The following is a 25,742-nucleotide window of genomic DNA, read 5'->3' as shown; positions in this document are numbered from 1 at the left end:
TTATTTTTATTGAGTCACAGAATTCTAAGTTTCACAGTGCCGGAGTCGAGCTTAGTTGTCGTGGAAATTGAGTCAGTCTCATCCCATTAGGATGAAGCTTGTCATGATTCATTAGGATAATCATTCAAAAACACAATATAGAGACTCCGGGAGGACCTCGTTGTATCCACACAATACCCGCCATTCAACCGTAACAAATAATAAGAAACAAAACCGGGGCGTACAACGCAAACACCGCTCTCGTCTACGGGACGATACTAAAGCCTAATCGGAGTCGCTGCTAGAAGAAGAGTGACCGCCGCCGCGAGACCTTGACCTTGAGTGGTGCCCGTGCTTCTTGTGACCGTGACCACCATGGCTGCTATGGCTACCAGCGTAAAGACCGCCCAGGCCAGCAGAAGCCGCATAGCCACCGAGGCCGGAAGAGCCATGTTCGCTGCCATGGCTGCTACTCCCATGCTTCTTGTGTTTCTTCTCTTTCTTGTGCCTACAAGGAATACCACGTTAGTAACATCTCTAATAAGCGCAAGCCGCTAACCCCGTAGGAAGAACTTACTTATCATGCTTACTATCCAAGACATTCGCACCTATCGCGCCGGCCACAAGTCCTCCGATCGTACCGAGGGGACCGCCACCAAGCTTGTGACCAACGAAGGCCCCTCCAGCACTGCCGATGAGTGTGGAGCCAAGACCACGTTCTCCATCAGCTGGCACTCCAGGTGCGCCTGGCTGACCGTACTGGCCTGGCTGTTGCTCTCCGTAACCGGCCCCGTGAGCAGGAGGAGCTCCATACTGATGTTCGGGGGGATATGGAGAGTGTCCACGGTTTTCACCATATGGCGCTACTTGGTTCTGGTCGTAGCCGCCTTGCGGTGGAGGCGGTGACTGGTAAGGGGAGTGTGATGGTGGAGGGTATTGGCCCTATAGAGCTGTTAGCCTTACGCGAACAAGCAAAGCGAGGAATGTAAGTGAAAGCGCGCACCTGTTGCGGAGGATAGGGGCTACCTCCATACTGCTCATGGCCGCCATAAGGGGGTTGTGCTGGGGGCGCTCCGTGCTGATTGTGTTGGTCGTATCCTCCGTAGCCTTGCTGCGGGGGAGGTTGGTTATAGCTACCACCGTAATACTCTTGTCCAGACATGTTGATTGATTTGGAGAATTGGTTTCTTTGGGAAAAGCAGTTTGTGGGAGAAGGGAGACTAATGAGTCCTGTTTGCTGCTTACTTCTCAGCTAAGCGGGGGAGGGGTGTTCGGGTCAGGAGGTGCAGATATCAGGCACACATTCAGAGGATCACAGGCCTTTTTATGCGAAACAAATGGCGCTGGATGAGGGGTATGTGTACGCGATTCACCGATTTCGACCAGGAAAGAGCGGTAATGCCCGAAGCTGAGCGTGATGGCGATTGCGGCTGAGCAGCAGAGTAGCAGAGCAGGCTCCTTGCAGCGTGGAGTGGTGATAGGTGAAGCGGGCCATTGGGCTGGGCGGGGTTTGAGGCTGTGCTGCAATCAGCCACCATGCCGCCCACCATGCCCCCATGCAAACCGATTACTCGGAGACTCCGTGCGCCGGAGAATTCAGAGAGCGAACTGATGTTCCGCCAACCTCCACCGCCATCTCCGTGTTCTTGCCAGTTGCTCCTCCAAAGCGACGTCATACTTTGCGTATCCTTTGTCATCGGTTTGTTGCCATCAGTGGCTGTGAAGGTCGTGCTTCATTACTACCCTCCAGGCCTAATCTTGCACGCCTCTGTGTCTGAGAATAGCAATGCTCAATGATGCTGTATATCGCTGTTTCTTTGGTAGATCGACACGCGTCCTTGATGTTCGAGGGGCTGCCTGTAGCGACATTCTGCGGAAGCTGACGCCATCAGGGCTAATGCGTTCGTCTGGGAAAATGAGCCACCGCCTAGAAAGGTAATAATTGAGCTCAACAGTAAATCTTGATGGTGCCGTAGCTTTCGAAGTACACCTCGTTAAAAATGAATTCCTCGATGCCTGATAGACTTTATAAAAATCTTCAGCTGCGCCGTCTCCTTTAAGCTTCGTCTTGTCTCCAGAAGACTACCCAAAAAAAGCACAATACAATGCGTTCTATGATCGAGGCGCTCTATGTTTTTGTCTCGTATATTTCGCCTTTCTCTCGAGGACCTCGGCGGCCTCTTTTCTACCCAATCCAATTGTCTATACCAACAAGAATGTCTTTGTACTCTGTAGTCCCGCTTCACTTTATATCTCCAATACACTTCTAATGGTCTTACTTACGATTCCCCGACCATACTTTAAGTCAGCATCAGCGCAGAGCTGGACCCGCAAACTATTTTGATGTACCCCTAAAAAGGGTAAATTGCTACGAACAGATGAATAGCCATGTCAATATGTCGGAACCTATCCCCTGTAGCGATTTTATTTCACGCTCTGACGAGACGCTTGCGTTTATAGGAAACAAAGAAGCCATCAACGGTCTTAAGTTCCACGTCAGTCTTGGCTTCAAACAACAACATACGTCTTCGAGCGGCTTCCTCTGTGCGCTGTACGCCCTTGAAATAAGCCTAAGGCCTATATACCAAAGGATGAGAAAAACTCTACTGAACTTCCAGCGGATTCGGAGAATCTGGAAGAGTAGTGACTACTATCAAATAGTTGAGGCAAGGCTTGCAGACTTTTTCTCACTAGAAAGCGAATAAGATTTCTTGAGCAGAGAGCGAGACCTGTACTATCAACCCGAAGAATTATCTGTGAATGTTTTCCCAGTCATCTTGCACATTTCTAGCCGGGAGGACGGCTTAATTTTTCAACATGGTATTTGTACACGAGCGCCGACATCTACGAGCAGCTATCAAAGTAGCATCTTTTACGAAGTTGCTCTCCTAAGTGACGAGAAAAGCTCACATGGGATAGTATCGATTGTCAACGACAACGCAATAGCGATAGGTGAGGCCGATTATAACCATTGATCTGGCGTCGCCCCCGATTTTCCATTGTCTGCGGATGCCTCTTACCTCCCTCAGCTACCCACATGACTCCAAATTCTCCTATTCCTTCAGCCTATGGCGAAACTAGCAACAACAATAACCAGACTTGGTAACAAGCCCGCTTTGACCACTACGAGCACCTTGGACCTTTAGAAGTGCCTTGCACGGGTGCGCCTACCATATACTTGTCCAGGCGGGCTTGACAGCTTGCTTATTTCCAAGTCTGACAATAACCGTGATAATAGCCCCCAACACAAGAGAAGAACCCCTGCTAAAGCTGTGGGAAGGCACAAGCGCCCCGTGGGTGGGATTTTCCCGCCGACAGGGAAGCGCAAATTATCCCTGAAGGACCATCGTAATACACAAATGTATGACGGCAGCCGTAACAGCGCTCAAGACAAAGGCAACAGTTCAGCACATGTTAGCAAGAGGCTGAAGCCCGAATTATCGTATAATACTCTCGCAACCCCATGAGCCTTGTATATTTGATGATATCCGGATGGATAACAGCGACGACTACCAAAATCTCGGATATCAAAAGCCCTATCCACAAACTCAAAACAATGGGTGGAATAATGGAAGTGATAATAATCCGAACTATATCAAATAGAGTCGAGTGCCTTAGCAATGTTTCTATGCACAGCCCTAAGAAGGTTGCTAGAGACAGTATCAGTACTGTAAGCGGTTATTCAGACTCCTTAACTGCAAGCAGAAAGCGTAGAATCTATTGCACACCCACACTTTCGTTCCCGATGCGCCTCCGCACGATGCTCCCCCCCCCCCAACCGAGCTTATGACAGACATTACTCTCGAAGAACTCGTCGTATACTTTCCTAGCCACGTTCTCTGTTGGCCTGGCCTCGCGCTTCTACTCCTGAGGACGAAATGGAACCAGCTCTTCGCACGAGTCACAAAGTATATCAACGAAGCTCGTGGCACAAAACGAGAAGCCAATACCCGCAAGCACGTCTTCCGCAACTCGTGTCGCCTAAAAGTCAAAAATACTATCAAAGAGGCCGTCAGCCCTGACTACTCTCTCACGAGGCACGGCAACTTCTTCACAAATTTCGTCACAGCTGAACTGCAGCAGGAGGTGCTCTAGAAACTTCCATCGAGGATCCCGTGCGTGCGTGCTCCCGCGGAAACAAAGCCTCACCGGCTTGTCTCGTCCATTTCCAGAGAAACTCCCTTACATTCAACCTCTAATCCCGCCCCGCGCAGCTTTCTCTCTATTGGCCACTACCCTGTGCATCTGTAACCGACTACCGACACTGTGCTGAGACACAAGATCACCGCTTGAAAGCTCCAAGACAGCGTCAACGCCACCCTATATATTGATCGCAGATTAATATTGCTTGCAGATCACCGTTCCCATTTCATCTTATTACCTACACCATTTCATGTATATATACCTCTTGATTTCCATAGCTTTACAATTAAGTTGCTCGTTCAATACCCACACACTGCAAAGCTTACAGCATCCCACCCGCCGCTAGGTCGTTCGACAGTACCTTACGACCTACATGTGAAGTCTACCTGTATGCCTTTCTCGAATTCGACAATCTGGAAGTTGTATCCATGTTGCCGCGACAGGCGGTAGTGCGGGTCTGAGGGCCGAACGAGATGGCCGTGAGTTTGAGAAGCAGAAAGAAGACCGCGTTGATTAGGCGGGTAGAGAAGACGGGACGGAGTAAAGAAGAGGAGATGCAGAGGTATGAGGCGAAGGTAGGTGCTGCTGGCTTTAAGAGACCGAGGAAAGTTAGAAATATGAGTGCGAGGGCTTTGGTAAGGGCTTTGGATCTGTCAACCGATAAAATACGTCACATTTGGCTTCGCCGGAAGGCCTGGTCTTTTTGGGCCAATTGGCCGATCGACGGGATCACATCATTAGCGAAGAGGGAAATGTGGAAGGGGCGGGCGAGCACGATGTGATGAAAGATGATTCAATGCTACTCGAGGGCATGAAGCCACTCAAATTCACAAAGCCACACGAAAGCACAAAGCTAGACAGGGTTCCAAGGCCGGGCAGAAACACACAGCATGACAGGGAGAACCGTCCGGAAAGGCGCACCAGGCCAAAGATAAGTGACAAGCCAGGTGGGCAAATCAATCCCGAAACAAACATAAGTCCAGGTAGGCATCAGGAAGGTAGCAGGGAAACCAAGCCAAGAAAAGGTGAAAGCCAGACAAGTACCCAAAACCTGCCATACAGCCGAACGGAGGTGCCCCTGAGAAGGAAAAGGAACGGCCTAACAAGTCACGTACTCCAGCACGTGAGGGCAGATGCGGTGAACAACATCACGTCCGGCAGCGGGCTGTTCCGAGGTAGAAGTGATGAAATTTTGCCAGACCATTTTACGCCGTTACAGCGGTTCCAGGTAAGAGCAATTACTTTCGCAGTTAATATGTAATATAAACATTTTAGGCGTTATCTTGGAGCAGTTCCGAGTGCTATTTAGGGGGTGAAGCGAGGGGCTCGTATCACGGAATTAAATTGGAATTTCATGAAGAAGATTGTATTTTAAAGCCAATCCTCTCTAGACTGATTGCATAGCCTATTTCTAGCAGCTGTCTGCTGTGATTTTAAGGAGCCCTGCTACACCCAAGTTTTGATTCCTACTCACTAAGGAGACGATCCATTACCTAAGAATCAAAACTCTATGCCATAATAGCACCGTTCAGACCGTCGAACTGGTAGTCTCGGCTTCCCAGTGCACAAACCTATTTAGGGATAGATCTGGCAGCATCCAACACCTCCCATTCCTCCTCGTCATCGACTTCTAATAGCAGGCCACCCTCTTCATCGGAGTCAGATGTGCCTTCGACCTCGGCTCTGTGGAATTTGTTAAGTATGGTGGCAGTTTGAGCTTCGGTGTGCTTATCGTCTTCAGTCACGGTAGGATGTTGAACTTCGGTGTGTTTGGTATCTTTGGCCGCGGTAGTAGCTTGAGCCTCGGAGAGCTTGATATCGCCGGCTGCGGTGGCAGACTGAATTTGAGCATCTTTATCACTAGTGGTAAAAGTCAAGTCGTGGACTTCGCCGAAAGTCTTTAAAGCTTCATGCACGATTTTCTCCATGTCAACGAATGTAGCATTAAACAGGGTCAAGACATCTGGAATCTCCGAAATATGCGGTTGAGGTGCCTCGTCTGCAACTGTGGGACTAGCCGGCGGAATACTCTGAGAGCTGTCTGTGATTGCATTGCGAGTTGGCTCAGTACCATCGGCAGAGTAGCCAGTCGTACGAGGAATAGCTGCAGCTGTTTTGATGTGGAGCGACTGCCGTCCCTGTCCATCTGGGGCTTTATCAGTCAGTTGGTCATCATTCTTACTGACATCGTCACTGTTCTCTATTTTGATTCTGATAGCCAAATCTGAGCCCATATTATTGTTGCCAGAAACCGAGACAGTGGGTCCCGGCCTAACACAAGTACATTCGTGGTCATCACAGGAGATATATCTGGCCTTCGACAAAATGGAAACTATAGGAGGCCCGGTCATACTCGTTGGGTTGGAAGCGGATGCCTGTCGGATACTTTTGACTCGGTGGACTGCGATATCGATTCCTTGCTGCATAAGTCTCTTTGTGCGAGGGTCTGTACTCCCGTAAGAGTTCTGGGTAAGCGAGCTGGGCGGAATCAAGGTCGAAGGATCACTTCTCATCTTGTCCAAGGATGTCCCAAAGATGCTTTCCATCTTTGTGAGAGCCTTTCTAAGCTGGGATTTCGAAGCCTTGACTTCACACTCCCAATGTTCGATTTTGGCCATGTTTTCTTTTTGGGATCGTGTCTGGCTCGCGACCGCTGCACTCTGGCATTCTTTAGACGGTTTTCAGCGATGCGAACACTAAGAGTAGCAACTTCGAGTAACTTCAAGTCTAGCTCGGAGTCATTTGCCGGAACCTTTTCTGTGTCCAGCCCGCCAGCAGTTGCTTCCTTGCAATCGTAAGGATGGTCGGTGGGCTTTGAGGCTGCAACTGGATCAATTTCAATCGTAGCGTCCATGCAATAGGGTTGGGCCGTGTTGCCATCACGCTTAGAGTTAGACTGAAGGCGATCCTCGAAGACTTTGAAGCTGTCTTTAGCAAACTTGGCAAAAATAGCCTCGGCTTCTCCGAGCGCGAACTTGCTACTAATGGAGACCTTGTTGCTGGGCTTCATGCGCTCAGGCTCCTCTGACATAGGCTGTATTCCCGTCAGACATTCGGTCTTTAACAAAGGGTGATTTCATTACTCACCTTCCCATGACCTGAGTCATCCATGAAAATCTTCTGAATCGCATCCCACTCCTCCGCAGTACGGCGTAAGGAGCGTCCAAGGTGATTAGCTACCACGATGAGCTGCTCAGTGTCATCCTTGGCATTCGTGAGCATGTCGTTCATGTAATGGCCCATGTGGCGAGTATTCTCCCGAATATCCCAGCGGGGATCGCCGATACGCTTAAGGAACGATTCAAGTGAGGGAGGCATTGTGCTGTAGTGAACGTAAATCACAGTTTCCTGTAGCGGTAGCTTCGGTGTGCTGAAGAGCGATGCAGTTAGTGCAAGGGTAATGTAGGAACGAGAGGTGAAATGCTTTACCCTAAGGTACGTTTCGGGGTTGTAGTTGAAGTAGATGGTGGAAGAATAGAGGGGACTTAGAGCAAAATAGACAACAGAGGGTAAATAGATGCTAAAGGTACTAGCGGTCGCCGGTGAAGTGGAGAATGGCGTCTTCTGTAGGGAACCGAGATGAAGACGGAAGTGAAGGAAAGCTGCGGAGGCAAACGCAGGGCGACATGACACAGTCAATATAACCACCGAGCTTCTAGAAGAAATCAGGCTTGGAAAATGGCCGACTTCAGATTCATCACCTTATCTTTTATACGCTTTAAACCTCCCTGAAGGCACCCGCGCAGCAAACATTGCATCTAGCTCATCAAAACTCCTTCTAGCTGTCTCTGGGATGCGGAAGTAAATCCACACGATTGGCACCGCCGTTGTGAATGCAAAGATGAACCCAATCTTGCCTTTAAGGTTTCCTTCATCAGGACTACACGCAAATCAGTTGGACCTCAGTAATTGGTTAAGTAGATCAGAAAAGGGAACATCTAGGTTCATACTTTAGCATATATGGGATGACTGTAAGGAGCAGCACGCCAAATAGATTCTGTACCACAATACCCAAACCTACAGCCCTGGAGCGCAGTCGACTTGAGCTAATCTCCGCACAGAGTGCCCAAGCAATAGGACCTACGCTAAAGAAGTAAACGCAGTTAAAGATGGCAATGCAAACGCTCTGGCCCCAGACATTGCCATGACCCTTCGAGAGTGCGACATCTAGAATGCCTACCAATAGAAGTAGTAGCAGAAGACCGCAGGTGCCCCAAAGGAATGTAGGCTGGCGTCCAGCAGAGTTGATGAGAAACCAGGAGAGTGTGTTGCCTACAATACCTAATGCACCCACGCTTAGTCCGAGGGGGAATGAGTTGTTGGAAAGGCCAGCAAGCTCAAAGAAATAAGTGGAGTATCCAATGATGAAAATGCAACTGGTGAGTTGAGTGCCGCGAAAGATCCCATGACAATCTCCGTACGGCGTCTGTTGGTGCCTCTAAAGCAATCTGCGTAAGAAGTTGGCTTCGTGGCATGCTCTTTCTGGCGCCTATTAGTTAGACGGATCAAAGCTAGGGTAGAATCAACGTCTTCGTATCCGAGCGAGCGAGGGATTGGGCTACCTCATCATCTCGGCTTTGACGTACAAGCCAGATAGGGGACTCGGGGCACCAGGGAAGACCACCGAGGATGATCAAGGGTAGGATCCACTGCAAGGCAAACGATAAGCGGTAAGCATACCGGTCCGCTCTGTTCTCACAGGCTTTGATTATGCCGTTGGCTACCAGCTCTCCTCTTGAGATTTATTAGTTACCCGCAATAGTCTCAGTTAAAAGAGGACTTACATTCCCATGACAGATTCACACCGGAGGTGCTTATGCCTCTAAGCTCAATAGGACAGACTTCGACCGCATAGGACGAAGAAATGGTGAAGTATGACCCCAGGGACAACCCATAGAGTAATTTTCCAAGCAGTAACACTCCATTCTAATTCGCGAAGACTTCTGCAAGGATAGCTGCAGAGCTTACACAGCACGCTGCTCCTAAAACCAGCTGCCTCCCAAAGCGATCAGCAATATATCCCATCGCCAAACATCCTACGAATCCTCCAATATTGAAAGCGATTTGCGATTTGGCCTGGAGCACCCATTGGCCCTTAGTTATATCTAAAGTCCTGTCTGAATTTCGGAGAAGAGTGGAGACCAGCACCAACCTATGTCAAAAACAATGTCAGTTACTTCACCAACTACTACAAGGACGAGTGTTTGTGGCCACATGCACCGAACTCACCAAAACATTATACCCCCACATTATCGCACTCAGCGCAACGAAACTCGCCCACAGCAATGTCTTCTTATACTTGACGACAGTCCTCCAAGTCTCTTGATTGCCGGCGAGGCCCTTGTTCTGATTCTTCTCCCCATATTGTTCCGTCTCGTAAAGACTGGCCTAAGGTTCCTCGACTTAAGCTCCCTCTCCTCTTCATCGCCTGTCCGAGAGACATGAACCATCAGCGATCTTCTCTTCCCGCCTCCTTCAATATTAATGGGTTTGATCTCGACCCCACTCATTTCGTTCATAAGGTCGCGAAATCGTAAGTCTACCCGCAATATTCGTGATATCCGTAATGCAGCAAAGTCTGTCGTCTCGCGCCACCCACAATAGGAATTGCTGCGTTCGATTCAGGACTCATCGTTCACACATCAGGGACCTAATTGGCCTTAATATATCAAGAGGGGGCTGTGAGGATGCTTGGCCCAAAGACGTGTTTTGCGGGTGAGACAGGTTCACAAGGTCTGGTGCCTCGGGCGACTTGGCGCAAGTGAAAAACGCCATTGACATAGGTTCGCTTTCTAGAATGTGATGATCGCCTGAGAAGGTAGAGTTTGTACGCGAGATGGGTTTTCTGGCGCCTGAGTCAGGCCTACGTCGTTTTTGGTATCGCCAGACCAATGCATTCCCACGCACGCCACGTTCACCCCGCATTTTATCCATGTTCACCCAGCCTTATTGGCAGCTTCAACCGGCTTCCCCAACCATCATGTCGGTACTTGTAAAACCAGAGCACGAAACGACAATGAATACTGTCGACCTGAATCGGGTTGTCTTACTTTTTTCCAGTTGCCTGTTGCCTGTTCTAGTTGCCTATTACCCTATGACTCACACTGTTTCTATTGCCTGTACCCCCCCACCTTCCTCACGTATCCCTTCCAACGGTGTCCTCGAGAGTTGGACCGTGCGCGAACACTAGAATTAAAAGTACGCGTATGGTCACGGAACCTTGATCCTATTGATTCTATTAGCTAGCTCTTATCGATAACCGTAGGACGAATTCCACTGTTGGAAGGGATATATAGTTTCTTTTCTTGATAGTTTGAATAGATAGAGTCTTCCTTATCTTCTCCTGATCTGCATCGGATCGACAAATACTCAAAGCGCTTGATAGTGGCCCGATCCGAGAGTGATGAATGTGACAGGATATGAGTAGCGTTTCTGCACTGCTAAAGCACAAAGCCCACACTACTCATCCATGGATGAAGCCCGCAGCAACTTTAACCAATACCGCCTAATAACACGCATTTTCGAATTCTTATGATTACACGCCTAGATCCTGCACTTCCAGCGGCAAGGCAGCAGCCATATCACTCTGCTTAGGATTTTTACTCGTCTAGTCTCAGCGCCTGCTTCTGTCTTCATATGCGATATCACCTTGAGAATTTCTCAACCAATTCACATCCTATATCACCGGGGCTGCAAACGATTTCGTTGTAACCGGGCTGATGTGAGCTAAATTTGACTACCTCTCAAATAGCATAAACAAAACGTCACCGAAAAAAGCCCAACCCTTATCTCTCAGTTGTCTGTGGATTAGCAACTTTTGCAGAATTTCCAGCTGCTCATATTATCGTATTCTCACCACCTGCTGTGTTCTCCCGTAGTCCTTTTGCATAAGCCACATCCAAAAAAACAGGTATGGCAGAGGCTATACCCAGGCATCTCTTCCTTGCCGCGAAGGAAAATCTTTCAAGTCTAGCCCGCACATAAAATCATCTAGACTAGCGATGATGGGGTTGACATGGTTACCAATATCGCATTCATGTTTATGACGATACCCGTCGTACCAACTCGGTGACCGGATGTTCCTTACTTTGTCCACGGCATCTTCATAACTCAACCCCAAAAATTGGGGTTTGAGATGCTGGCTTGAAAGCTTTTTAGACTTCATTTCCTTTGTCAGTGCACCTAGTAAGATCGAGTCACACTCGAAAGAACAATGCACGTTGTCGCTGTTAAAATAGTCCAAAAGATCGTTCAATGCCAAAATGATACGATCGATGGATTTCTGTCTCTGTTCATCAATATACTCTGCAATGTTAAGTTAGCACATTTTCCATTTAAGAATACATATTAAGTGGCGAGTACTGACCAACGACTATTTGCGGAATTGGAAGTCCGTCTGTCTCAATTGGGCCTTTATTCTGACGCCCTGCAATCCGCGTTGCGGCTTTGAACTGTTGTGGTTTGTTGAAAACCCAAGTAACCCAAATCCATTGTGTGAGCTTCGTGCCAATGGACTGGGGCAAATCTTTCAAGGAATCTATCCACATATTAGAAAATATCTCTACCGCCTCGTAGCACTCGTAAAAATCGACCAGGACAGCGATTTTCGCGAGCATCGTGAGATCTACAACTTGGGGAACCCTTCTTGTATGACCGTGGATAATGTTCAATATAATTAGTAAGGCATCGGGATCCTCGCCATTCTGAAGTCGAATTTCGACTCGGCGTTGGATGCGGAGGGCTTCGCCCTCCAGCCAGCCACTCCGAAACATTCTCTTGAAATAGGGCGATGCAAGCCGTAAGTGGCTGGAAGAAACTTGCATTCGAACTTGTGGTCCCCAAGACTCTCCGTGCGCCTTCTCATTTACAGCCGGCTCCTCCACTAGGCGATATTCCTTAGGCGAGGGATATTCCGCAGCTGGACGATTGTTTTCGGTTATGGGCTCTAATGCCTCTTCAGTTGGTGGTTCTTCCGCAGTCTCTTCGAGTACCACTTCCTCATAGACTGGTTCTTCATATGGTGGTTCGTCAGCTGGTGGTTCTTCAGCTGGTGTTTCTTCAGCTGGTGCTTCTTCAGTTGGTGATTCTTCAGCTGGTGTTTCTTCAGCTGGTGCTTCTTCAGCTGGTGTTTCTTCATATGGTGCTTCAGGTGCTGGTTCTTCAGCGGCAGGTTCATCTTCAGCCTCTATCACGGGTAGAGGCGGCCAAGAGGTCCACTTCATTGCTTTTTTCCCTTTCCTACCCTTTGTCCATTTCTTCTTAGTCGAGAGGGTTGCCCAAACTGCTTTCTGATAAATATCCACAATTAATACAACTTCTCCATCTGGGTCCAATGCATGTAGTGTATCCGCCATGACACTCCTTCCGCCAGGCTCAGCTGTTGGAGGTAAGGAATATGGAGAGAATGTTTTTAGCGTTACTGCAGTCAAAGAAACACGATATGAATTTCCAAGGGGTGCGGTTACAAGCAACTTGTGATGAATGGCGGTTCTCAAGCGTTTGTGGGCGAGAATATAAACATAGCTGCCTGATTCTTCGTCGCATAGCTGGAATTCGTAGTAAAACAGTAACCCAAAAGAACTGGTGCGCCTTTGTTTTGATAAGCGTGCTTACCAGTATTCTGCATATACTTGTAGCACTAAATTTATAGCTAATTGATTTAATTCGCTTTTATAGGAGCCATCAAGATTGGAAAAGCATGTAAGAATGGAAAAGGCAATGTAGCCGGGAGTGACGTGTCAGCCTCTGCGTTAGAGGACCGCTGGCCCGTCTTCTGCACCAATTGTAGCCGTTTTTCGCCTTGATGAACATCTAGACTCATGAGTCGATGCTACAATCGGTAAGATCGGCGAGTTTAAATGCTTCAACTTTCAATTTTATATTGAAAAGTATAGCTCTAGCTAACTCTGAAGAAAAGAAATAATTTGCTCCTAAACACATAAAATAGACATGAGCTCTCAAACTAACCGTTTCCAGAATGACTTGCCATAAACAATCGTCAAAATCGTACTCAACATCATCCCTGCGCCTTCTTGCCGGAAAATTTGAATCAAAAAGTACCGAACACCCATACACCAAAATACAATCAAACTCTTACTGTAAGAAGTTCATACTGCCGTGAGTCTCTACTGAGAGACTACCCATCAACTATCGCCATGACGTCTGGGCGACGAATGTGCAACTTTATCCCTGAGCATATAACCTAGAGTAAACGAAACCACGGCCGTCACAGTAATGGTCACACTCGATGCCACAATCGCAAGGTTCCAGGCATCTGCAGACGAAGCGTTGCTTATGACCTGGGTACCCTTTGCTTCCATTTGCCGATCAATTTCACTTTGCAGTTGTATAACCTCAGTGTTCGTAATCTTGGCTGAGGGAGGAGGAGGTGGTGGTGGTGGTTCGTTGATGAGGACCGGTTCTTCCCGCAGGTTTGTCCTGAGACGGAGTCCATTGCGTGTTAAGCTGAATTCTTTGTCTGCGGTGGTGATCACGGCGGGCTATATAAAAACAGGTTCAGGTTAGCGTTCCTGGTAGTAATGGCTTCGGCTAGGAGGGACCTACATGGGAGGATGAACTAGGATGTGGCTCTGCATCTGGTCGATGGGGGATCATCTGCTTCTCCTTCCTTTTTTTCTTCTTGGGAAATCCCATTATGTTGACCAGCGGCTGGCTGACTTTGGTATAGTCAGCGTCGTGGGGCAACGACCGGTTTGAGAGAGGGTGATCGTTGGATGATTTGGCGGTTCTCAGACATTTCCCACGAGCCCGCCAAGTGCTGTGGCGCCGATGGCTGTGCGGTAGCCAAAAGTTCGGATTGGCTACGTTTAAAGCATGCCTTGCAGGGTGTTGAGCTTTTCAAACGACACCTTCCCAGTCAGTGATTCTTGTGGATTTTCTCATTTCAACACCAACCTGCATAGCGAGCCCAAAGCTGGCGCTGGCGCTCCAGTTATCAAGATGCGCGCATGGGGTGAATCATAGTTGGAACTGTGGATAGCGAATTTAGAGGACGAATGGATGTGCGTGTTATCCCGCTGGCGTCCACGGAGTAAGTGGTCCGTGCAGAACGCCGAATCCAAACTACGCGAAAAGTCGATTGCGTTGATCTAATTGCCCGATTCTTATCGATAACGCGTGGACAATCTTTAGCGAGTTAAGTGATAAGTATTTGAGCAAATCCTAGGTAGAAACCTCTACTACTTGTACCCTTTAGCCCCTATTCCCAAAAACGAACCTCTTCCAATTCCTGCCAAGCCGCTCGACCCCTTCATTCAAATTCCAGCCTTTGATCTCGCACAATCTCCTCACCATATCTTCTAAATGGTCATCCATTTGCGGTCCTGCGGTATGTAGATCACTCTCCACAAGCAAACGATCATCTGGGACGGTCTTTATTAGGCATTCCAAAGCGGTCGATGCAGCCGCATCGTGGCGGTCTGAGAGGTTAATAGCCGTGGAGAACGAAGCATAAATTTCAGCGGGAATGGCAGGGTTTAGATACTGCTTGAATGCTTCTGGATTTCCGCTGTAGGAATGCAGGCAAATGCGGGGTGGAAATGGTTTCGGGGAATTTTGTTTTTTCCCGTCTTTATCTTCTATTTCGGCAACAGGATTGGAATTTTCAGCCTGCTTTTTCTTCTGTCGCTTGCTTAAGACTTGCTTCTCGTGTCCTTTCCAGGTCTCTTGCAGAGTTTCGAACACAAGGCCATGCGCTTGGACTCCATGTATTGAAACGGCTCGTTGCATCTCTCCTGCAAGATTCAGTTGAGCTTTAAAGAGCTTTTTCTGATGCAGGATCTGAACTCGATAAGGTGAAAGCTTCCTTCCTTCTCTTCCACCTGGAGTAAGGGATCCGTCTCTATTATTTTCACTTTCAGGTGGCCGAACTTCCGGTATACGGAATGATCGGTCCAGTCCAATTTCGCCTACCAGTGCTAGTGGGTACCTCTCCAGATATGACTTCGTTTGCTTCAAAAATTGAGAGAAAGGTCTAGGATCTGGTAACGAGGCGAAGAGCCTCCGCTCCTCCCGGCTGAGGTCGTCATGCTTTGGTGAAAGGACTAATTGATAGTGGGATATTTTGGCCTCCTCGTCGAGTGTGTCTCTATCACCATAAGTATCTTTATCGAACATCTGATGGGAGAACCACGGATGCCATCCAAAACAAGGTATCATACGTTCTTCCTTACCCCATGAGTTCGGGGTAGAGCCAATGGAACCAGATTTGATTCCGTATTTGTCCGCGGTTTGAGCTACGAGCTCTTGATCTTGAGTCCGCGTGGCCATTACTGTAAGGATTCGAGCTTTCATTTCCGGCAACGATGATATTGACGACATTGTATCTGTAGGATGACAGTGTGCATCATAGACTCCCAAATGCCAGGGAAACGGTTGCAATTTTCCTGTTTCATTATCCGAAGTCATCGGAAAGCTTCAAATTATTCCCAATGCTTGTACAACAACGCAACGGCTATGTTGAATTGATATCACTCGTTGTCGTGCTGTGACAAGTCATGGTGAAGGCCAGAAAGATTCACAGTGACGTTTTAGTGCCCCTCGCTACACCTGCCACATCCGTGTTCTGTTGACCCCTCCCCACCTCTCTCCATCTCCAAGCGCATCATCTGTTCCTCCGCTCCAACCATTTCACGAGCCGGAATAGATTACCTTTAAAGGATATCCAATGATTAACGATGCGTCCACCACTCTAAGTCTCCGTGCTGAGGGGCTTTGGCGCTAATGCCTCGGCGGAATCCCTTAAGGGAACCGCTTGAGGGGCCCGAAGTGCCTGATAGTCCTGAGCTTCAAAGGACAAAGGTTGAAATATAAGCATATAAAATGTATGGGAAGCCCGCCTGTCATATGATCTTGTTTTTAAATCTAGAAAAATATCTATTTATCGTCCAGTTTAGCTCAAGTTTCGGTTGCGTCCCTTCACAAAAACCCCATACTTGCCTCCTTCTCATCGTCCCCTCCCTCAACCACAATGCCCAACCGTCTCACCTCCAAAGTTGCTGTGATTACCGGCGCCTCCTCAGGCATCGGACGAGCTATCGCACTGGCCTACCACCGCGAAGGTGCCTTTATCGTCTGCTCCGACATCCGGGAGGGTTCGCACAACGAGCATTCCGGAGAAACAGATGTTAGCACACACGAAGTAATTCTCAAGGACGAAGGCAAAGCCATCTTCGTAAAAGCAGATACTAGTAAGGCAGAGGAGGTGGAGATATTGATAAAGAGGGCGGTGGAGGAGTTTGGACGAGTGGATATGTATGTAAATCTAAATACATTTAGTCACCAACACAAGTCTCAGCTTCGAGGCAGATGAGAGCATTTATTCTTTGGTTTTTTGGAACGTGTAGAGGACTATGGCTGATACTGCAATTTGATAGTATGGTCAACAACGCCGGCATAGCCATAGAAGCGTACAATCCTCAGCCCATCTGGGAGTACAGCGAAGATAGCTGGGACCGCACTCTTGCCGTTAATGCTAAAGGAGTTTATCTCGGTTGCAAGTACGCCTCTGCACAAATGATAAAGCAAGAGCCGCATGGAAACGGAGATAGAGGTTGGATTGTGAATCTCGCGTCTATGTTGGGTTTGGTAGGGACTCCAAAGAACAGTGAGTTTTACTACAAGGAAGGGTGTTGACGGCTAGAACGGAACCAATGTTGATGAGTTTAAAACAGCCGGATACTGCGCTTCAAAGCACGCTGTTATGGGCATGACGAAAGTTATAGCTTTGGATTGTGCGCCGTACCGGATCCATTGCAACGCAATCTGCCCTGGCTGTAAATATCCTCTTTCTACCCTGCTTTTGTTCTAGCGAGCGTTGACCGACAAAAACAGATGTCGGCACTGCAATGACCGCGAGCGTTTTCGCAGACTTGGAATTCCGGACCAAACTGGAGAAAATGCACCCCTTCCGTGGCCTGGGAGAACCAGAAGATATTGCACGGACTGCTGTGTTTCTGGCCTCGGAGGATTGTAGTTGGATTACTGGGGTTGGATTACCAGTTGACGGGGGGTATACGGCCATATGAAGTGGGAAATAACATAGAGGAACACCCGAAAGGGAAGAAGGGAACGTCGGAGAAAAAGAGTAGAGTCATGGTAGGCTTAGAAGATTAGAGTGATAATATGTACAGGATGCTCGTGAGAGGATGCGGTATATTCAAGCCGGATGAGAGACGTAAAATCATAATACATACAGTTTCGGTAAAGACATCATATACGTTGTGCCATGTTGGAGTATCTAGATGCAAGAATACCAGCCCTGCAATTATCCAAATTCGGGGCCCCGACTCCTTTGGCCCCTCCGTATTCCGCGAGCCTCTAGGGCTGAGGTGTATACCACTTCTCACGCCGGATTGAGCTAGTAGGCCTCCTCCAGCTCATGGCTTTCTAACTTCATCTGCTCTTTTTCCTATTTTATTATCTGGTTTCTCTACCGAAGCCTGACTGGGGGCCGCAGTTGCTCTCTCTAGCTCGCGTTTCTCTTCCAATAACTCTTCTCTCCCTTTAATTGCTTGCTCGACCTGCTCGACAGCTCTTTCTATCTCGACTTCCATTTCTGAAAGTTTAAAGCGTTCGGCAATAAGCTTACCATTCCACCGCTGGAGGACCATCACGTCCTCAGATCCGTCATTTGTCTGTTTCTCAATGATATTCGATATATCCTCTGCTTGTTCTCGGGATGGGACTGGCGCGTTTCGGGATATCTCACGCGAGGGATACATAAGGCCAGCCGTGTAGACTTCATCTAGCTCGGAAGATGGAACAGATTTCAGTAATTTGTTCTGCAGAATAAATTCTAAATGCTTTGACCCAGACAGTGCTGTAAAAAAAATTAGTTTAATTGACAGTTGGCCGGGTTGTATCGATACTCAACTTTCCAATGCGAGTATGCTCTGAAGACTAGATAGAAGAAGGGGATATTCGGTATCCTTTGGAAGTTAGTCTTTGCCTATGTGCCATTTTGATCATGCAATCTGAAAGTGAGGAAACTTACACAGGGACTAGTATAAAAGGGGCCGATAGAGGCATCCCAATAATGCTCCATATCATCCTTTTCCTATGCAGCGCCTGACGCTCCGTAGCTAATTGCTGTAGTATGCCTGGTACTTTCTCGTTGCGGAGAAACAACCCTGGAAATATAACTTCAACCTTCTCTTTGCCCTCCAGTTCAGCTTGTCTTCGCTTTGCAGTTAGAGGAGGAATAGTCTTCAGACCCCATTCTTCATAAGGTATCCGCCTGAGCGCTTTGTTGCCGTACGCAGTTAGGGTTTTCTTCCATCTCTTCCAGCTCTTATCGTCCTTCTCCCAGCTTGCCCAAGTCTCATTAGCCTTATTTGTGATCCTGTCAAGGATTGTTCGGTCACTTGCAAGCTTCTCGTGCATGCGCTCGCAGTATATTAGGGACCGGCGCGTTGAGATGGGAAGGAGGAACAGTCGCATGGTGTGAAAGTGGGTCCCAGATTAGGTTGCGGGACTGAGAACCCCAGAGCTCAAATGCTGCGCTTTCCAGCGCAAAGATAAACTCTACAGTCTGCGAGGAGGTGCTTCGGTCATGTCGTAGTATAGCAAAATTGAGTTAATATGGAGGAGCAGAGGGTGAGCATGGTACGAGGGTACATTGCTCGGAGATTTCGACAAGCTGGGCTGGTCAAAGGAACGTCATCGGCGCACTGGTTCCTGATCTTCGTTCCTGTTTCCACTCTCAACATCTTGTACGTCCCCCCTCCCTTGCGCACATATGTAGTTAACTCCTTCGATATACATCTTTGCCATGCGTCGGGCTGGACTACCCGCTTAGTTGCTACCAGCCCAGCCACAGCGCCTCGCTCATCTCCAGCCGTTCAGTCTTACGTTAAGCTCACCCGCCAACCCGGTGTCCCTTACATCCTCACCGAACAATGACTATGCCTATGGGGAATGACAAGAGCAATGGTTTCCAGACGCGTACAGCAGGCTTCCTACAGCCTTCCCTAATCCCTGAGCCCTCGCTATCCTCGATTCGACCGCTCTCCGGTGTCTCCGCCGTGTCGGGTCACACTATTAACGAGAAGTTGCTCGGAGACCAAGCTTCCGCAAGCCGTACCAAGTCACACTCTATTTCTTCGAATGTGAACACCCTGGCATCATCCAAAGGGAGTGTTGCAGCGGAGAATCAGGAGAAGCAGCGCGCAGTGCGAACTTTACCCCGTGAGTCTTTGAGATTCTAAGAAAGAAATAACAGGTCTCGCACGCTAACAAGCATACTACAAGCTTGGGTACAGACAGCAGAAGAAGATGAAGATGAGCTCGATTATGCAAAGCTACTACCTAGGACACCTACAAGCATACGACCCCCATCGCACAACCACATGCCTACGCCTAAAGCAAATGCTGTGCCCGGAAGACACTTTGACCATGTACGTGAAGGTACTCCGGTGACAATATCATCACCTATTAGTGAGAGTGCTTCGAAATGGCAAAAATTTGCCACGTCTTCGGCATATGGACGGCCACCATCCTCAAGAGGAAAAATTGTAGACGAGAATTGGATGAAGGAAAACATGCCCGACCTTGAGGCGCCATGGCAACCCGAGGATCATGACGCGAATGCAGACGATGATGCCGGCTTCTGGTTGTTAAATTCAAGTAGACGGAAACGACGTATAAAACGGGTCCAGGTAAGATCCTCCCAAAAACACTTTAGTCATATATCTAACACTATCTGTAAAAGCACGTGGTCATAAAAAACCCTATGGTTCCGCTCGTAGTCCGTTTGACAGTCCTCACTTTTTCTGCTCTCGCCCTAGGTCTTGCAGGCACCATCTTCCATAAAGCCGACCGCACAAACTGCAGTAGAGGTTCTTCTACCTATCTTGCCGTGGTCGTTGACGTTGTTGCGATCATCTATACTGTTTGCATTACGTATGACGAATATACTAGCAAACCGCTTGGCCTTCGTTCTCACAGAGCCAAAATGCGGCTCATCTTCTTAGATCTCCTATTTATTGTTTTTGATTCCGCGAATCTAAGTCTGGCGTTTGAGGCCTTGTATGATGACCGATGGGCTTGTCGGGAGTCTCAATTATCCGGTCCTGGTGTTTGTGAGTTGAATCATGACATGTGTGTCAGACAAAAGGCTTTAACTGCCACTCTGCTTGTTGCACTTGTCGCTTGGCTAGTGACTTTTGGGATAAGTACGCTAAGGTGAGTATACCTCTAACTAAGACTGTAAGCTGAACTAACCTTTGGTCAGATTGGTAGAAAAGGTCATAAGGAGATGATTGATTTCGTCCTCGCGTTGAGTTTTCAGGCACTCAAAAGGCGTTTTGTGGTCGTTCGGGCCATTCTTTACACTATCCAATATGTTCATCAGCGTGGCGTTTTGCGGGCATATTTGGGCCTCTTCTTGCCCCGGGCAATAGCATAGGCATGTACATTTGTTTTGTTTGGAGTGAGGGCTATATCACAGAGTTGAAAATAGTGTACATGTACAGAGTCATTCCCTATTCTTTGGAACATTCCGATTTCCTATGCACAGTTATCAGACTACCAGCCTAAGTTCTCCGTGCTCTCTACCTTGAAGCGATTGAATATTATTAGAACCGAACCTGTAGACATATATCTAGTATTCTGGCATTCCCCGCCTCCAATGAATCAATTTTCGTCTCACTAGCCTCCGAATCACCCGTTGATGATGAACTTTGCAGTAAAGCTCCTTCAAATCAACCCGCCTTTTCGAGGCCGAACCGTATCATAGTCTTTGCGTCGTTCATTCCATATCCCTCTCAAACCACTCTACGCTTTTAATCCTCTCAACCTTCTCCTCCTCCCCTTTCTTCCCATAGCACATATCCCAGCTACAGCCTTTCGGATAGCTACCCACCATCTCAAATTCCCCTTCCAAATCCTCCAGCAAGCGGTGGCTAACTCCCGCCGGTATGACAACGACATCCCCAATAGTTATTTCCGTCTCACTCTTAGTAGGTTCTCCTCGCCGCCAAAACACAATTTAGCTTTTCCGCGCGAGACGCACAACACCTTGTGCATGGTACTATGGAAGCGGGTTGTCGAGTACATCGTATAACGCCACTGAGGTACAACCACACGTTGGCGGTGAGGTGGGCCTCAATAGCGAATGCGGGAGTGGACAGCGGGAAGGCAAAGTGATAAATCAGGAGAGGCTTGTGCAAGATGGAGGTACTAGGGAGGAGGGAATGGGCGGGATTTTGGTGAGTAGAGGTGTGAGAGACATTTTGGGGAACTTTTTGGTTTAAAGAGTGGTGTTACTATCAAATATAGCAGGTATGAATAGACCTAATGGATTGAGGTTTGGACGAGCATTAACATTAGGCATTAATGAAGGTCCTATTCAAGGATATTTGACAGACGGCATAGCTTCATGACAGCCAACCAGGGCTTTGAGGCAGAAATGGTAACTTTCAAAACCAAACGTGCAAACGGTTTTCCTATAAAAATTTACCCATGGTATATCGGAATTCATTTATTAAGCGTCGCTGATAGATGCAGCCCTCTTTAATTACGGCTGTGGCTGTGTCTTCATCTTCAGGCGTGCAGCTCTCCAAAAGAGAGCAAAATCATCTGAAGAGTGCGGTTTCCAGAGCACCCTTGTAATGGCTGTGAGTCCTCCTGAAGTATTCAAAATCAAAGAAAGAACCATTAAATTCGCTGGTTGTGAAGACAGAGTAGTGATACTGATAGGGCTGAGGCGATTGCACGGGAGATTCCGCAACGCTGCCTTGAGCTGAGTGGAAGCCTTGAAGACTACCTTCGATTCATCTAACTCAAAACTGCAACTTCCTCCACTCACCCACAACCGAAGATCCTCCTCCACTCCCTATTCACATCTAATGTGACCCTTTTCCCACAGGATTCATTTCTTGCACATATAATCAGCATCGCCCCCCTCTCGCCTCCATCCTCCCACACCCCGTCGCTCTTTCGACTTCCCGAACCAACGCCAACCAACCTCACTTCCAGGCACCAAACTTTCACCCTTTAACTTTTCCTTCAAAACCGACACCATATATCTCTTCCGCCGCGCAAAAGCGCATTCTAAACGTGCTAAAGAGCACGCGACTGTCGACAACATGTCTTCGGGAATGCCCCCAGTCCCTGCAAAGGACGATGTCAAAGCAACGTAGGTACCTCTCTGTCCAGCTTACTAGCTTAGATTGCCTTTTATACGTCCGCCTTTACCAGTGCTTGGGAAGTTCTTAATGAGGCGGGAGCCTAGCTAAATCTCAGATTTTAAGTCAAGGCCCGAGACTCAGCCTAGCTAGAAGCTCGGAGCACAGCAGCAACGCCCTTGAGGTTTTAAGATAGTATGCTAATATGATACCTATAGATGGACCTACCTCGAGGCCGGTGTCGAGAAGATCATGACCAACCTTCGGGGTGGCATGGACATGAAAACATACATGGGTCTCTACACAGCAATCCACAACTTCTGTACAGCACAGAAAGCTGTGGGCAGTGGAGGATTCACCGGGCATCAGCATCGGGGTGGGGGTGAGTCCCTTTTTCCCCTCGTTCACAGGACCAAATACTAACCGCTTTCGTAGCTCATCTCCTCGGAGAAGATCTCTACCAACATCTCATCGCCTACCTCCAGAACCATCTCCAGGGAGTCCAGGCACGATCAAAAGAACACGTCGACGAAGCCCTCCTCACTTACTACATCAAAGAATGGAACCGCTATACTACCGCCGGCCAGTACAACAACCATCTATTCCGCTACCTAAATCGACATTGGGTCAAGCGGGAAATGGATGAAGGCAAAAAGAACATCTACGACATCTACACTCTTCATTTGGTACTATGGAAGGAAGACATGTTCATTGGCACACAAAAGAGCGTCATGAACTCCGTTCTTCGGCTTGTCGAGAAGCAGCGGAATGGCGAAACCATCGAACAGTCACAGATCAAAAGCGTAGTGGATTCCTTCGTCTCCCTCGGTCTTGATGAATCGGATAGCACAAAATCAACACTCGATGTGTATAAAGAATATTTCGAAAAGCCGTTCCTGGAAGCAACAGCGGCTTACTACGATAATGAGTCTAAGCAATTTTTAGCAGAAAACAGCGTGGTAGAATATATGAAGAAAGCTGAGGCCCGTCTGGAAGAAGAGAAAGAACGTGTCCCTCTTTATCTGCTTAATGAAATCATGNCACCATTAATGAGGACATGTGAACAAGCATTGATTACCAATCACTCTGGAGCTCTCCGAGAAGAATTTCAGATACTCCTAGATCATGACAGGCAAGAGGATCTCGGCCGTATGTACAAACTCCTCGCTCGCATTCCGGACGGGTTAGATCCGCTTCGCAATCGTTTTGAAACTCATGTACGGAAGGCTGGATTAGCGGCCGTCGAGAAGGTGGCGTCAGAGGGCGACAACCTTGAGCCCAAGGTCTACGTCGAAGCTCTCCTTGAGGTGCACACACAATACCAGGACCTCGTCAACCGTGCCTTTAACGGTGAGTCTGAATTTGTGCGATCCTTAGACAACGCCTGTAGAGAGTTCGTCAACCGCAATAAGGTCTGCAAGTCAGGATCAAACAAATCCCCAGAACTACTAGCGAAGTATACCGATACGTTACTTAAGAAGTCTTCTGCTAAAATGACCGAGGAGGATGACATGGAGAAACTTCTTACTCAGATCATGACTGTTTTCAAGTACATTGAGGACAAGGATGTGTTCCAAAAGTTCTACTCCCGTATGCTTGCCAAGCGTCTTGTACAAACATCGTCAGCATCAGACGATGCCGAGACAAGCATGATCAGCAAGCTGAAAGAAGCTTGTGGTTTCGAATATACCAACAAGCTACAACGCATGTTCCAAGACATGCAGATCTCTAAGGATCTCAATTCCTCATACAAGGAATGGCAAGCAGACCACCTCGATTCCGACGAGCTCAAGGCTGCAGTTGATGCATCATATCACATTCTCGGCACGGGCTTCTGGCCACTTAACCCACCTACCACACCCTTTGCTCCGCCACAAGTGATCGTCAAGACATATGAGCGCTTTGCAATGTTCTACAATCACAAGCACCAAGGCCGCAAATTGACATGGCTGTGGCAGCTTTGCAAAGGCGAAATTAAAGCTAACTATCTACGCATGCCGAATACGAAGTCCTCTCCAACCTTCCAGGTGTCGACCTACCAAATGGCTACATGCCGAATACGAAGTCCTCTCCAACCTTCCAGGTGTCGACCTACCAAATGGCTACATGCCGAATACGAAGTCCTCTCCAACCTTCCAGGTGTCGACCTACCAAATGGCTATTCTTCTTCTTTTCAACGACAGTGACACTGTCACATATGAAGAGATTGCGGAAGGCACTAAGCTTGCTAAGGAAACATTAGACCCCAGCATCAGCGTGTTCGTTAAAGCCAAGATCGTCACGGTTAGCCCCGACAATGCCAAGCCAGAGCCTGGCGCAGTGTACAAACTCAACCACGGCTTCAAGGCCAAGAAGTTGAAGATGAATTTGAACATTGGCATTAAGAGTGAGGCCAAGCAGGAGGTCGAGGATACACACAAAACAATCGAGGAGGACAGGAAGTTATTGATGCAGGTGAGTCAGAATATCCCCACTCATGCGTTTAAATTGCATTCCTCCGACATTACTATTATGAATATCACCTAATTCTTCAATAGTCGGCTATTGTACGTATCATGAAATCCCGCAAGAAGATGAAGCACCAGCAGCTCGTTTCAGAAACTATCCAGCAAATCAAAAGCCGCTTCTCGCCAAGAGTGCAGGATATTAAAAAATGCATCGACATCCTGCTCGAGAAGGAGTATCTTGAGCGGTTGGAAGGTGACGAACTCGGATACCTGGCCTAGTTTCACTTCATACTTAATTTACAGAGTTTGTGGATGAAGCATGTTAGGGATGCATGGGGTTTTGGCGGCTGTGGATTCCGCGTGCAGGGCGTTACGAAGGGCGGGAAGTGGCCGGAGGTGTTCTGTCTTAGTCTCTAGACGGTCTCGGTTAAGTGTGTCCCATTCCATTCAAGTACCTTTTCCCGATTTTTGATGTCGCCCGATGGGAGACGTTTGTTGACGCTGTTAATGTGTGGCCAACGATGTCCTTTTCCTTCATCTTTGTCCCAGGCGCGAGACTTTTGGCGTCGACGGATGGTGAACGCTTTCGCGGCTCTGAATGCTTTATGAGGGCACAGCGAGCAGTGCGAGAGGGTTGAAAATGGGGCTGTCGCATAGCTGGATACGTACGGGCCGAGCAGGCCTGAATCGAAATAAGCAGATAAAGGATTCTACGTTTCTTTTGCGGATTGATTGTATTGTGCATTAAGTGGTAAAGCTTTCCGACGCTTACCATGACCGTCAAATTATGGATCAATAACTTGGGGGTTCTGTAATGTCTATCAAAAAGTGGACCAGGACTCTGGTTCAGCAGTCTTCCTGCGCACAATACGCATTATTCTATGCAAGACTATCCGAAGTAGGTATGTTGTACCGGCGAGCCGCGCCTTCAAACCGAACCTGGATATGTGTAATAGACCCCAGAAAATACCGCACAAGGATCGGTAAAGCGAGGTTAATGGAACCTCAGCTCGGTCAACGAACGCAA

At 48.1% G+C, this 25,742-nt stretch overlaps 11 protein-coding genes across 11 annotated transcripts; 4 read left to right on the top strand and 7 right to left on the bottom strand.

The window, feature by feature from the left end:
* Nucleotides 1-149: 149 nt before the first annotated feature.
* On the bottom strand, nucleotides 150-1,443 carry K441DRAFT_652047 (uncharacterized protein). The gene is made up of 3 exons (XM_067647299.1): nucleotides 983-1,443; nucleotides 557-921; nucleotides 150-487 (listed from the first exon to the last, which is right to left on the bottom strand). Exons 1-3 carry the CDS (start codon nucleotides 1,139-1,141, stop codon nucleotides 265-267), a joined length of 747 nt encoding a protein of 248 aa, XP_067509315.1. The 5' UTR covers nucleotides 1,142-1,443; the 3' UTR covers nucleotides 150-264.
* Nucleotides 1,444-3,618: 2,175 nt separating this feature from the next.
* Nucleotides 3,619-4,552, top strand: K441DRAFT_161261 (uncharacterized protein). The gene has a single exon (XM_067640256.1). The coding sequence runs from the start codon at nucleotides 3,766-3,768 to the stop codon at nucleotides 4,072-4,074; it is 309 nt and encodes a 102-aa protein (XP_067509314.1). The 5' UTR covers nucleotides 3,619-3,765; the 3' UTR covers nucleotides 4,075-4,552.
* A 3,272-nt stretch (nucleotides 4,553-7,824) lies between these two features.
* K441DRAFT_684045 (MFS general substrate transporter) lies at nucleotides 7,825-9,754 on the bottom strand (the record flags this gene model as incomplete). The annotated part of the gene is made up of 7 exons (XM_067651747.1): nucleotides 7,825-8,002; nucleotides 8,073-8,498; nucleotides 8,650-8,842; nucleotides 8,907-9,041; nucleotides 9,093-9,216; nucleotides 9,352-9,495; nucleotides 9,722-9,754. The coding sequence occupies 7 exons, from the start codon at nucleotides 9,752-9,754 to the stop codon at nucleotides 7,825-7,827; spliced, it is 1,233 nt and encodes a 410-aa protein (XP_067509313.1).
* Nucleotides 9,755-10,903: 1,149 nt separating this feature from the next.
* On the bottom strand, nucleotides 10,904-12,234 carry K441DRAFT_626854 (uncharacterized protein). The gene is made up of 2 exons (XM_067646148.1): nucleotides 11,489-12,234; nucleotides 10,904-11,427 (listed from the first exon to the last, which is right to left on the bottom strand). The coding sequence occupies exons 1-2, from the start codon at nucleotides 11,943-11,945 to the stop codon at nucleotides 11,045-11,047; spliced, it is 840 nt and encodes a 279-aa protein (XP_067509312.1). The 5' UTR covers nucleotides 11,946-12,234; the 3' UTR covers nucleotides 10,904-11,044.
* Nucleotides 12,235-12,968: 734 nt separating this feature from the next.
* K441DRAFT_652043 (uncharacterized protein) lies at nucleotides 12,969-14,262 on the bottom strand. Its single transcript, XM_067647298.1, has 2 exons — nucleotides 13,687-14,262; nucleotides 12,969-13,622 (listed from the first exon to the last, which is right to left on the bottom strand). Exons 1-2 carry the CDS (start codon nucleotides 13,774-13,776, stop codon nucleotides 13,266-13,268), a joined length of 447 nt encoding a protein of 148 aa, XP_067509311.1. The 5' UTR covers nucleotides 13,777-14,262; the 3' UTR covers nucleotides 12,969-13,265.
* K441DRAFT_652042 (Metallo-dependent hydrolase) lies at nucleotides 14,238-15,627 on the bottom strand. The gene has a single exon (XM_067647297.1). It carries the CDS (start codon nucleotides 15,547-15,549, stop codon nucleotides 14,335-14,337), a length of 1,215 nt encoding a protein of 404 aa, XP_067509310.1. The 5' UTR covers nucleotides 15,550-15,627; the 3' UTR covers nucleotides 14,238-14,334.
* A 297-nt stretch (nucleotides 15,628-15,924) lies between these two features.
* Nucleotides 15,925-17,553, top strand: K441DRAFT_652041 (putative short chain type dehydrogenase). The gene is made up of 4 exons (XM_067647296.1): nucleotides 15,925-16,395; nucleotides 16,518-16,747; nucleotides 16,815-16,916; nucleotides 16,975-17,553. Exons 1-4 carry the CDS (start codon nucleotides 16,112-16,114, stop codon nucleotides 17,166-17,168), a joined length of 810 nt encoding a protein of 269 aa, XP_067509309.1. The 5' UTR covers nucleotides 15,925-16,111; the 3' UTR covers nucleotides 17,169-17,553.
* On the bottom strand, nucleotides 17,520-18,999 carry K441DRAFT_725256 (uncharacterized protein; the record flags this gene model as incomplete). Its single annotated transcript, XM_067654121.1, has 3 exons — nucleotides 18,137-18,999; nucleotides 17,989-18,071; nucleotides 17,520-17,962 (listed from the first exon to the last, which is right to left on the bottom strand). The coding sequence occupies exons 1-3, from the start codon at nucleotides 18,580-18,582 to the stop codon at nucleotides 17,520-17,522; spliced, it is 972 nt and encodes a 323-aa protein (XP_067509308.1). The 5' UTR covers nucleotides 18,583-18,999.
* A 53-nt stretch (nucleotides 19,000-19,052) lies between these two features.
* Nucleotides 19,053-20,329, top strand: K441DRAFT_537823 (uncharacterized protein; the record flags this gene model as incomplete). Its single annotated transcript, XM_067642499.1, has 3 exons — nucleotides 19,053-19,329; nucleotides 19,393-19,799; nucleotides 19,853-20,329. The coding sequence occupies 3 exons, from the start codon at nucleotides 19,053-19,055 to the stop codon at nucleotides 20,327-20,329; spliced, it is 1,161 nt and encodes a 386-aa protein (XP_067509307.1).
* A 569-nt stretch (nucleotides 20,330-20,898) lies between these two features.
* On the bottom strand, nucleotides 20,899-21,405 carry K441DRAFT_725254 (uncharacterized protein; the record flags this gene model as incomplete). Its single annotated transcript, XM_067654120.1, has 1 exon — nucleotides 20,899-21,405. A coding segment is annotated over one exon (307 nt), but the record flags the coding sequence as incomplete, so codon positions are not given.
* Nucleotides 21,406-22,229: 824 nt separating this feature from the next.
* On the top strand, nucleotides 22,230-24,994 carry K441DRAFT_684041 (Cullin-domain-containing protein; the record flags this gene model as incomplete). Its single annotated transcript, XM_067651746.1, has 5 exons — nucleotides 22,230-22,279; nucleotides 22,487-22,650; nucleotides 22,704-24,295; nucleotides 24,408-24,722; nucleotides 24,806-24,994. The coding sequence occupies 5 exons, from the start codon at nucleotides 22,230-22,232 to the stop codon at nucleotides 24,992-24,994; spliced, it is 2,310 nt and encodes a 769-aa protein (XP_067509305.1).
* Nucleotides 24,995-25,742: the final 748 nt, after the last annotated feature.

This window comes from Cenococcum geophilum, assembly GCF_001692895.1.
Source record: "Cenococcum geophilum 1.58 unplaced genomic scaffold K441scaffold_3, whole genome shotgun sequence".
Lineage (NCBI taxonomy): Eukaryota > Fungi > Ascomycota > Dothideomycetes > Gloniales > Gloniaceae > Cenococcum > Cenococcum geophilum.
The sequence above is the reverse complement of the archived record's forward strand: the minus strand, read 5'-3'. Positions and strand labels throughout refer to the sequence as shown.